At 46.7% G+C, this 12,633-nt stretch overlaps 1 protein-coding gene across 2 annotated transcripts in view; it reads right to left on the reverse strand.

The window, feature by feature from the left end:
- The window catches only part of hephl1a (hephaestin-like 1a), a 146,878-nt gene that overhangs the window by 119,676 nt on the left and 14,569 nt on the right, over positions 1 to 12,633 (reverse strand). For both annotated transcript variants that reach the window (XM_070891980.1, XM_070891981.1), the window contains exons 2-3: positions 6,435 to 6,679; positions 2,929 to 3,141 (exon numbers count right to left, since the gene is read on the reverse strand). In XM_070891980.1, coding sequence (XP_070748081.1) covers positions 2,929 to 3,141; positions 6,435 to 6,679 — 458 coding nt within the window. The remainder of the gene's footprint in view (positions 1 to 2,928; positions 3,142 to 6,434; positions 6,680 to 12,633) is intronic.

Raw genomic sequence — 12,633 nt, forward strand, 5'->3', positions numbered from 1 at the left:
CTCCCTCCCTCCCTCCCCTCCTCTCTCTCCTCCCTCTCCCTCCCCTCTCTCTCCCTCCCTCCCTCCCCTCTCTCTCCCTCCCTCCCTCCCCCTCTCTCTCCCTCCCTCCCTCCCCTCTCTCTCCCTCCCTCCCTCCCTCCCCTCTCTCTCCCTCCCTCCCTCCCCTCTCTCTCCCTCCCTCCCTCCCCTCTCTCTCCCTCCCTCCCCCCTATCCCCTATCTCTCTCTCCCTCCCTCCCCTCTCTCTCCCTCCCTCCCCTCTCTCTCCCTCCCTCCCTTCTCTCTCCCTCCCTCCCTCCTCTCTCTCTCTCCTCCCCTCCTCTCTCTCTCTGCCTCCCTCCCCTCTCCCTCCCTCCCCTCTCCCTCCCTCCCCTCTCTCTCCCTCCCTCTCCCTCCCTCCCCTCTCTCTCTCCCTCCCATCCCCTCTCTCTCTCCCTCCCTCCCCTCTCCCTCCCTCCCTCTCTCGCCTCCCCTCTCTCTCCCTCCCTCCCCTCTTTCTCCCTCCCTCCCTCCTCTCTCTCTCTCCCTCCCTCCCCTCTCCCTCCCTCCCCTCTCCCTCCCTCCCCTCTCTCTCCCTCCCTCTCCCTCCCTCCCCTCTCTCTCTCCCTCCCATCCCCTCTCTCTCTCCCTCCCTCCCCTCTCCCTCCCTCCCTCCCCTCTCCCTCCCTCCCTCTCTCGCCTCCCCTCTCTCTCCCTCCCTCCCCTCTTTCTCCCTCCCTCCCCTCTTTCTCCTCCCTCCTCCCCTCTCTCTCCCTCCCTCCCTCCCCTCTCTCTCCCTCCCTCTCTCTCCTCCCTCCCTCTCTCTCCTCCCCTCTCTCTCCTCCCCTCTCTCTCCCTCCCTCCCCTCTCTCTCCCTCCCTCCCCTCTCTCTCCCTCCCCTCTCTCTCCCTCCCTCTCTCTCCCTCCCTCCCTCCCCTCTCTCTCCCTCCCTCTCCTCTCTCTCTCTCCCTCCCTCCCTCCCCTCTCTCTCCCTCCCTCCCTCCCTCTCCCTCCCCCCTCCCCTCTCTCTCCCTCCCCCCCTCCCCTCTCTCTCCCTCCCTCCTCCCTCTCTCCCTCTCTCTCTTTCCCTCCCTCCCCTCTCTCTCCCTCCCTCCCCTCTCTCTCCCTCCCTCCCTCCCCTCTCTCCCCCTCCCCTCTCTCTCCCTCCCCTCTCTCTCCCTCCCCTCTCTCTCCCTCCCTCCCTCTCTCTCTCTCTCCCTCTCTCTCTCTCCCTCTCTCTCTCTCTCTCTCGCTCAGCGGCACGAACAGCTGCAGAATTCTCCCTGGCTGAAGCACTTTCACACAGGTAGGAAGATGGTTTATTTAATCTTTTCTTGGCTTATAAATGTTTATTCAGGTTGGATTTATTTGTATAATATTTGTAGAAGTATAAATAAGGATTTATTGTCGAATTTAATGAGTTCCCTTCCCCCCACCTCGTTCTGGACGCCTAATTTGTAACCTGCGCCTGATTTTTTAATGTGTAGAACAGGTTTTTTCAGTTCTACAAAAATCTTCACTGGCTCCATTCTACTTTAGTTTGGAATACATTTTCACTGTGGAAACTTTCAAATCAGGCGTCAGTGGCCGGACACGTCCCCTTTTGAAGAAAAAATTCTGTTCTAAACTAGAACTGTTCTACCTGACTAGAACTGCAGAAAAAAAAAATGTGGAGAATTGCGATTTCTAAAATAGTCCGTTCTCCACCAGTTGCTCCTAAAAATCAGGCGCGAATCATGTGGAAACTTGGGCCCAATGGCATAATTAGTTAGTCAACCTCACTTGTGGAAATAAAAATCAGAATACACCTTTCACTATTATTTACCACGCTGCTTTAAATGAGCAGTGACAATTATTACTGATAACTTAGGACTGAAGTCCTTCAATGTTTACATGGCGGCTTTCAAGATAAAGATGTTGACTTTACTGTATGACATGGCTTTATAAGTAGTTTGTTCCAAAGTGCAATTTTTCAGAACTGAAAAGAGGACATAAGATGGGCTGGTGGTATGGGTGGGTACATGGCAGATGAAATTAAACGCAGGAAAGTGTGAGGTAGTACATCTTAGTAGGAAGAATGAGAAGAGACAATACAAGCTAAAGGGGACAAAAACAGAGAGGCCTGGGATGTTGGTGCACAAATCTTTGAAGGTAGCAGGACAGGTTAAAAAAAGTTAATAAAGCATATGGAGCTTGGGTTTTATAAATAGAGACAAAGGAAGTTATGATGAATCTATATAAACCACTAGTTCGGCTCCAGCTGGAATATTGTGTTCAGTTCTGGTCACCACACTTTAGGAAGGACATGACGGCTTTCGAGAGTGTGCAGAAGAGATTTTCCAGAATGGGTCCAGGGATGAGGGATTATAGTTATGTGGATAGAGTGGAGAAGCTGGGGTTTTTCACCTTAGAGCAGAGAAGGCTAAAAGGAGATTTGATAGAAGTGTTTAAAATCATGAAGGATTTGGAAAGAGTAAATAAAGATAATTTTTTTCCAATACTTGAATGGTCGATAACCAGAGGGCACAGATTTGAAGTGATTGGCAAAAGAACTAGAGGCGACATGAGAAAAACTTTTTAATGCAATGAGTGGTTAGGATTTGGAAAGCACTGCCTGATAGGGTAGTGGATACAGATTCAATCGTAGCCTTCAAAAGGGAATTGGATAATTACTTGAAGGAGAAAAATCTGCAGGGATATGGGAAAAGAGCAGGGGAGTGGGACTAACTGGATTGCTGTTCGAAAGAGCTGGCGCAGACTCATGGGCCGAGGGGCCTCCTTCTGTGCTGTACTATTCTATTCTATGACTAGCCAGTTTTAAGACCTGTCTAAGTCCAACCTCAAAGAAAACACAGTGTTAGACAAGGTAAAATCTAGTGAACACATTTTAAATTTTGAGACTGAGAACTTAGTGTTCATAGACAGTTGAACAAACAGTGTTCTACTGTACCTTTCTTACATGTTAACAGTGCTCCGATCAAACCTGAGGAAATATCCCTTGGAGCATCTACGTGAGAATGGTAAATCCAGGTTAAACAAGTGGGATCAGCATCTGTAGGTGCATACTCTTTCTTTACTATCCATCTGTACATGTGTCTTCCTCCTGGTGGAACAGCATCATCCATCTTATGCTTACCCGATGTACGATCAGGATAAAAAGCACCTGTAAGAAAGAACAACTCTGTAACTTGTGTACCAATATCTCTAAGAAAATAATTAAAGATTAGTGTATGAAATCAAGTTTGTCAATTTTTTAAAATTCATTACTGGGATGTGGGCGTCGCTGGCAAGGCCAGCATTTATTGCCCATCCCCATTTGCCCTTGAGAAGGTGGTGGTGAGCCACCTTCTTGAACCACTGCAGTCCTCGTGGTGAAGTACTCCCACAATCCTGTTCGGGAGTTCCAGGATTTTGACCCAGCGATGATGAAGGAATGCCGATATATTTCCAAGTCAGGATGGTGTGTGACTTGGAGGGGAACTTGGAGGTGGTGGTGTTCCCATGCACCTGCCGCCCTTGTCCTTCTAGGTGGTAGAGGTCGCAGGTTTGGGAGGTGCTGCCAAAGAAGCCTTGGTGAGTTGCTGCAGTGCTTCGTGTAGATGGTACACACTGCAGGCACGGTATGGCGGTGATGGAGGGAGTAAATGTTTAAGGTGGTGGATGGGCTGCCAATCAAGTAGGCTGCTTTATCCTTGATGGTGTTGAGCTTCTTAAGTGTTGTTGAAGCTGCACTCATCCAGGCAAGTGCAGAGTATTCCATCACACTCCTGACTTGTGCCTTGTAGATGGTGGAAAGGCTTTGGGGAGTCAGGAGGTGAGACACTCGCCACAGAATACCCAGCCTCTGACCTGCTCTTGTTGCCACAGTGTTTATGTGGCTGGTCCAGTTACGTTTCTGGTCAATGGTGACCCCAGGATGTTGATGGTGGGGGATTCGACAATGGTAATGCCGTTGAATGTCAATGGGCGATGGTTAGACTCTCGCTTGTTGGAGATAGTCATTGCCTGACACTTTGTGTGCCACAAATGTTATTGCCACTTATCAGCCCAAGCCTGAATGTCGTCCAGGTCTTGCTGCATGCGGGCATGGACTGCTCCAGTATCTGAGGAGTTGCGAATGGCACTGAACACTGTGCAGTCATCAGCGAACATCCCCACTTCTGACCTTATGATGGAAGGATGGTCATTGATGAAGCAGCTGAAGATGGTTGGGTCTAGGACACTGCCCTGAGGAACACCTGCAGTGATGTCCTCCAACCACCACAGCCATCTTCCTTTGTGCTAGGTATGACTCCAGCCAGTGGAGAGTTTCCACCTGATTCCCATTGACTTCAGTTTTACTAGGGCTCCTTTGTGCTGAAATGAGCAGGTCTCTGGAAAATTGCAGAATATAGATTGGTTGTGTCTATTTGAAACACCAAATTTCTGATTGGTGTGTTTGTCCTCCAAGTAGACCAAACAGCTTGGCTGGAATGTGTAATTTGATCCTGCTTGTTGGAGTATAAGCAAGGACTTTGCAAAATGTAATTTAACCCATTCATTTTGGCAGCCAGGCTTCAGAGCTCACAATGCTAACACTATTGCTTTCAGAGAACTTATAGGTCTCATCAAGCAGCGCTCAAACTGCTGAGTTCAGATAGGAAGGGGTGAGGCCATAGAGGAATTTTAACACGAGGATGATCATTTTAAAATCCAAGATGTTGGTGGACAACGTTCTCCCTAATTTCTTTGGGGGGGGGGAGGGGGGGGGGTCCCTTTAACGGGCTGCACGACCCATTCAAAATTTCTTGCATGTGCAAAATCTTTCATTCAAAAGGCCTACAGGCGACCTCCAGATAGTTGCATGGTTGCAAAGCTTAGCGGGAATGTTGTTGGTGGACCATAAGCCAATGTAGGGCAACGAGCACAGGGGTGATGGGTGACTGGGACTTGCTGCATGTTAGGACACGTGCAGCAGAGTTTTCATTGAGCTCAAGTTCACTGAGAATGGAAGATGGGAGGCTGCCCAGGATAACACCGCAATAGACGAGTCCAGCAAATAACACAAATGTAATGTTATGCATGTTGTAGGACCAACACAGAATATGCTCGCATTTGTTAAAATTCATTTATTTATTGCCCATCCATAGTTGCCCTTGAGAAAATGGTCATGAGCTGCCTTCTTGAACCACTGCAGTCTGGTGGTGGGAGGGGGGGAGGGGGCAGGGAAGAGGGAGAACATGGTGCAGGTGTAAAGCGGATGGGAGTGGAAGAATGTGATCCAGGCCTAACAAAGGGCGAGAGAACATGATCTATCTTCCCAGCTAGATCACGTTCTTGCTCTCATCCCTCCCTCTGTTAGACCTGGATCACATTCTCTTCCCTCCTCCACCGAACAAGTTCCTGACCTTTCCCCACAGTACCGCCCCCCCCACCGACTTACTGACCTTCTCTCTCTCTCTGAGCTCCTCTCCTCCTCTCCGAATTCCTCTCTCCCCCTCTCCGAATTCCTCTCTCCCCCTCCCCCCACCACCCCCAAATCTGCTCTCCTCCCCTTTCAATTTGCTCGCCTTCCCCCTTTGATCCTCTCCCCTCCCCCTCCACCTTTCAATCCCTCCCCCCTTCGATCCCCTCTCCTCTTTCCCCACCCCCCCTCCGCTCCCCTGACCACCTTCAAATGGAGCTGAGGTCAGCGGGCAATATTTTTAATCAATCACAGTGTATCTATGGTACCGAATGGTGCAATGTCCAACTGAGTGTAGCTGGATTTCGACTCCCAAATGGGAGTGGCCACCTTTGACTGAACAGACCATTTAGAATTTTATTTATAAAACAGACGATGCCACTCAGCAGTTGGATGAACTGTGGACATGCCAACTTCTTTTTGTTTAAAATTTGAATCCTGCTCCACTGCCAGGTTGCATCAGGCAGCAGCAGGCCACACCACCAACTCCTGAAATTAACCTGCTATTCATTTCAGACTTACATGAATGTATGGATATAAGATTATTTAGGGAAAATACTACAGCCCAATGTGTTTGATACAAGACAGTTATTATTGCTACAGGTGGAGTGTTCTAAGTCATTGTGCTGAATACATTTTATTTTTTATTGCTTAGTTTCAGCTTAATTTAAAATGATCTTCGAACACAATTAATTTACTGCTAACAGTACCACTGTGCCAGTTAGGCAACCATTGCTTCTGCAGCCCAGGCATAAGTCTGCAGACATTTCATATTCCAGAGACTTGAGCATATAATCTTAGCTGACACGCCACTGCAATACTGAGGGAGTGTTTCACTGTTAGAGGTGCCATCTTTAGCCTGAGGCCCCATCTGACCTCTCAGTTAGAGATAAAAGATCCCTTTGGCTGCCTCGTTTCCTACATTACAACAGTGGCTACACTTCAAAAGTACTTAGTTGGCTGTAAAAAGCGTTGGGATGTCCTAAGGTTGTGAAAGGTGCTATATAAGTTACCTTCAGAATCTTTTTCATAGAAGACACCATGTGGGTGCAGAGAATAAGGACGCGATGCAAAGTTTTTGAAGTGAATAATAATCAAATCTTCCACCTCTGCCCTAAGCAGCGGGCCAAGAAATCCCAGCCAAACAAGTTTAGGAATCTCAGTCAAATATGTTCCGTCAGTAAACTGTTTATAGATAGCCTTTTTGTACAATCGGCCAATCCTGTGTTCACCCCTTTTCAGAAACTCTGCTGCATGCCTATGGAGAAACAAAAATAAGATTAGGCATATCATGTATGAACAAAAATGCTCTTTATAAAATGCACACAATCAAAATTTCAGTTCCCTTACTGGGTGCACTTTCACTCAAATCTGTCTTTTAAAAGTACAAAGAAATGAGGAGGTTGTGAAGAGAGTACATCTTCAAATTAGAATGTTTTAGCATTGTGTCTTTCATAGTTATGACTTTAGTTATATAGGGGTTATGTGGTTGTTTCATTCCCTCTATCACATCCTTCATCATACAATTACAAAGGCACAATAAAACATCTATCTTGCTCTTTCCAAACAAACTCACCTCTTCCTTTCCTGTCTTCACACCATTCCTTTCTCACATACACCCCCAACTACTACCACCACTCCTTACTATGTCACGGCACACACACTTCCCTTTACATTAAACATCTCCTCATCTTCATCGCATCATACTTCTTCTTTCTTCTACCCCTCTCAACACATCCACTATATACACAAGCCCCACACATCTCCATTCACTTCTTCAACATACCCTCTCTTTTTACAGGAGACAGTACATAATTCCAAACAGTAGAACAGGATGAGTGGAGGAGTTCTCAACATCATCGCCCTCACACAGGCAAAGCAAGAAGCCTTGGAGATCACTGGCCTAGGAGAGACCCAAGCAAAGTGTCTGCTTATTACTTGTATCTCTTCATTCAACTCAGCACAGATCCAGCAAGCTTAGCAACTTCAACCTGCATTCTCCAGACTCTTATCTGATCATGTGAACCTTTCTCTGAAATCCTACCTCTTATCCTTTTTCTCTGTTTGAGAGGACTTTAGGGCCAAGCCAGGAGAAGAAAACTGCTATCCTTACACAGACAGCTGTACAAGGTATTTGAAGGAGTTTCTACTATGGCTGAGAGTGTAGAGGAGTCCGTATCCAGTCTCTGTTGCATCATCTCGCATGGCATCACCACTCCGCTGTCTACCCTGGATAGGATGGTATCCTCCAGGGATGTTGTAATGGGAGTCCTCACAGCAGGTGTTTATGCTAGTATGCTTTGCAGCTTTGGTGCAAATTCAAACAGCTGCCATGCAGACGTCGGGCTCCACAATGGAGAGAATAGTGAATCGAACAGATAGACTTTGAAGAAGTCAGTCATCTTCTGCAATCTGATCTCCCACAGATCACTAAAATGGATGAGCCCCAGCCCTAAGGGAGTGACAGTTGCACGATGGAAGCACTATGCGCTGGTCTCTCAGGAAATCTGCACATTCGCTTCCTCCCCACCCCCCACAGCTAGTACCCGCCATGGTGCCAGCAAGTCAGCTGGGCCAGACTGCTCGGGCACAAGCCAAGTTGTATGCAGCAGTCTGGGGCCGGGCCTGCACAGGTTCGAGCACCCAGAAGTCACTGACCACGAGCATCTCAGGAGGTTCTTACACGAAGGACAACTGTTTTCCACCAGCTCTGCTGAGGCCACTAGGGGAGCATCTCCTAGTAGTAACATTAGGAAACCTTATTTAAAGAAAAGCACTATGGGTTGATCACCTCGGTGAGAAATTAGAGGGAGGCAATTAGTATGATTGGATTTAATCGCCTTTATCACATTTGGCACTTTGGTCTGCAGTGTGGTTTAATGGCATGGTCAAATAAGGACTGTTGTGAAGAGCAGCTCTATGTAAATCCTCAGGGTAGGGGTGTGAGAAGCTCAGCAGAATCGCTGAGCAATGAGCTGATCCCTGACATTTTTGGTTGCCAGACACTGCTGTGACCCTCCTTCCAATGCTGATTCCTCTCCTTCTCCCTGGTCTTCCTCGTCTGATGATGACTGGTGTTGCCGCTCTTACTCTTCCAAATGTAGGCCCCTCTGCAATGCAATGTTGTGCAATATGCATCAGACCACGACTATGTGTGATGGTCTCTCTGTGGCATATTGCAAGGAACCCTCTGAGTGGTGCAGACATCTAAACCTGCTTCTTCTCCTCCTGACCCACAATAAAACTTCAAATACATTTTTAGAACTTACGTTACTGGGCCATATTTTGTCTCTCAATGCAGCTGCCTGCATAGCTTTGGCCTGATAGGAAAGGCACCACCGATGCCCCATTTAGACTGCAGGTAAAAAATATAGTTAGGACCCGATGACACCATTGGGGTCTGATTTGCATTTTTAAAAGGGCTGTCAGTGGGTGTCCTTTCCCTGCAATTTAAAATTGCAGTCAGTACGATCAAGATCAAAAGCGGGTGGGCAAGTCCTCTATTCCATTTTAACTGCCACTTTAAGACCATGGGGGAAATATTTGTGCGTGCCAACAAAATTGCAGGTGTCAATGGCCAACGTTGAAAAATTGACTTTGGAGGTTGGCAATTGCAATATATTCTTTACGACATCACAAACACAGTACACACAAGATAGCTCTGCAGAAAACTTATCATGTGACATGAACCTTTATTGTATTTACATCAGCAGTTGCATTACCACAGTAGTCCACTCATCATCATCAACATAGGCAGTCCCTCGGGGTTGAGGATGTCTTGCTTCCACACTAAAAATGGGTACTCAGGTGACTGATGGAACTCATTTTAAATGGTGGGAGATGCCTGTGCGTGAATTATTTTAACTTGGGGTGGCCGTTGCACACCAGCCACCACACGAGCTTGACGGAGCAAGGTCTTGGTCCAGTAGCAAGGGGATCCAAGACGACTGGAGACCAGGCTCCGTCGTATGTGCCAATACATACACACAAACTCATACTCCTACTCTCCTCCTTCCTTCCTCCTTCCCACGGGACCTCTCTCTCTACACGGAATTCATAGTACGCAATGTGAGCTTCACGACCTCACACCATCTCTATTGGTCTGTGGTGTGCCTTCCCTTGGTCTTGACCACTCTGCTCCACCTCTGGGCTCTGACCTATCTGCTCCTCCATGCCTCCTCTGTCCTCTCCTCTCCGCTCCTGACCTCGCCCGTCCCGACATCCGCTCTAGGTTAGAATCGGCGAGGAGCGGAGGGAGGGACCGACGAGTCCACTAGAGGGAGCTCTATTACACCTCCCTCCTTAATGAAGAAGTAGTAAACATAACAAAATAATCATCATACATAACTTGCATGGTTATACACAACAAAAGGTATGGACTTATTTTGCTATATTTACAAAACAAACATATCCACTAATTTTTTGTTTCGAGGAGGATACCTTTGCTCTTGAACAGAACCTTCCAAACATGGTGTCGAACTTAGACTCATTCTAGGCTGAGCCGGAGGAGAGTTTTTCTCCAAGGGATGCCCTTGATCGACATTTGAACTCTCTACAATTCAAAATGATTGTCTGCCTGACTCGGACTCTGACTTAAATTCTGACTGTCTCTTGGACTTGCTTCTAGTACATCCAAATGTAGGATTTGTTACTGGTACTCTACTTGTTACAAGACTATCTGACTCATCAGAAATAATCAAATCATTCCAACTTTCAACTCCTTCCACATCTGTAGGTAAAATATGATCAATGTGAACAAACCTAACCTTTCCATGGTCAAACATTTTGATCAAATATGTGCGAGGGCCACATATCTTCACTATTCTTCCTGGTAACCACATTAACCATTTATGGTGATGGTTCTTCGCTCTAACCCTCTGATTCAATTTCACACTTCTCTCTCTTACTCTACCTCTATCATGATTCTCTTTGTCTTAATTGTTTCTCTTCTACTGACTGTGCCAGGTTTGGCTTTAACAACGAGAACCTGATTTATGGCTGTCGTTTGAGAATCAACTCTGCTGGTGTTCTACCAGTAGTTGTGTGAGGAGTATTACGATAAGTAATTGGAAAATTTGCCAATTTGTAATCCGACAACTGCTGTTTGTTTGGATTTGGATGCAACATTTGCTTGATGAGGGCACGATTTACAATTTGTATTGTGAGCATTGCTGTACCATTTGAAGCAGGGAGTACAGTGGAACCTTGGTGATGTTTCTCACTGTTTCTGCTCATTAACTGCAAATTCTTCTGAACAAAATTGTGGCCCATTATCAGACACAATTTCTTCTGGGAGGCCATATGAAGAAAACAATCTTCGCAAATTGTCTAGTGTTTTACTTGTTATTTTCCGCCTCAGAAACACCTCTACCCACTTCGAATGGCTATCAATCACAATGAACAATTGTTGTGCTTCTAGCTCAGCAAAATCTACATGTAACTTCTGCACCACCCTGGGAGGCCATTTCCATAGTTGTAATGGTACCAATAGTGGTTTCTTGCTTACCAATTGACATGTTGTACACTGACTAACAATGTACTCTATATCTTTATCTAGACCTGGCCACCATAAGTAACTGAGTGTATAACTCTTGGTCAAGCACATTCTCAAGTTCTGGCCATGAAGATCTCCTAACAATTTGGACCTGAATTTATTTGGAATAACTACTCTTGCACCCCACATGATACAATCTTTATCCACTGATAATTCATTCCTATGAACGAAGTGTGGATGAATATCTTTCTCTGATAATTGTTTTGACCAGACATTTGCTATGTAATCATACACCTTTGACATAACGGGGTCACGTTTGGTCGGTCTACAATCTCTTCAGTTGTGACTGGCAGCGCATCAATGTATGGAAAATAGAACACTTCTTCCCTATTGGGTGTAACTTATGATGGGGATGGCAACCTGGACATAGCATCAGCATTACCGTGATCAGCTGATTGTCTGCACTCAATGTCATATGTATATGCTGACAAAATCAAAGCCCATCTCTGCATTCGGGCTACAGCCAAGGTTGGAACTGGGGACTTTGGATGGAGGATTGCAGTCAGGGGCTTATAGTCAGTAACGATGGTGAACTTATGACCATGCACGTATTTGTGGAACTTCTTGACCCCAAAAATTAATGCCAAATCTTCTCTTTCGATCTGCGCATAATTACACGCACTGGCACTGAGAGTGTGTGAAGCAAAAGCAATTGGTCTCCCCTCCCCACTATGTTTTACATGAGAGATCACTGCCCCAACTCCATACAGAGAGGCATCACATGCTAGCTTGATCTCCTTAAAAATGTCATAGTGAACCAACATGGTACTCTCTATCAACTGGCTTTTATACTCCTTGAATGCAGCATCACATTCTTCTGACTACTTCCAATGGACCTGGATTTTCAACAGCTCATTCAATGGATGTAACACCGTAGCAACATTTGGTAGAAACTTACCACAATAGTACAAAAGACCCAAAAATGATCGAAATTCAATGACATTCTTGGGAATGAGTGCATTTCTCATTACATCCAGCTTTCCCTTGTTTGGATGTAAACCATCTTTGTCTACTCTGTGCCCTAAGTACTCCATTGAGTGTTGAAATAACTCACACTTGCGAGCAGTCACTCGTACTCTATGCGTCTCTAGCCGTTTGAGCACTTCATTCAACACGCTATTATGGATTTTCCTTTTTGGTGTTGAAATGATCATCATAGGCGGTCTCTCGAATCGAGGATGACTTGCTTCCACGTCAAAAAGTTCAGTGTTTCAATGATGAACCGGAAATTCCAGGTCCGAACTAAATCTTGAAGGGTGGAAGATGCCTGTGCTTGGATTCTTTTTAACGTGTGGTGACCGTTGCACACCAGCCACCACACGGGCTTGACAGAGCTAGGTCTTGGTCCAGTAGCAAGGATTAACCAAGATGACTGGAGACCTGCTCTGCTGCACGGACCTAGTGCGCACATATAATCGCAGTGTGGGCCGGCCCGTGCTGCCCCTGGCTCTCGCCTGTTCTGGGCCCCGATCACGTCCCTCTACAGTCTCTCACCGCTCCTTCACCCAGATCTCACCGCTCATGATGTACCTGCCCACGCTCCAATCACCGACCTGGATCTTGGTGACCTCCCTTTTCACTGCTGTTGCTCTCCTGCTCCAGCACGTGCTGCTCCCTGGAGTGGTATGCTGCCACGCTGCTTCTTCCGCCATCGGAGC

The sequence above is a fragment of the Pristiophorus japonicus genome, chromosome 10 (assembly GCF_044704955.1).
Source record: "Pristiophorus japonicus isolate sPriJap1 chromosome 10, sPriJap1.hap1, whole genome shotgun sequence".
NCBI classification, from domain to species: Eukaryota; Metazoa; Chordata; class Chondrichthyes; family Pristiophoridae; genus Pristiophorus; species Pristiophorus japonicus.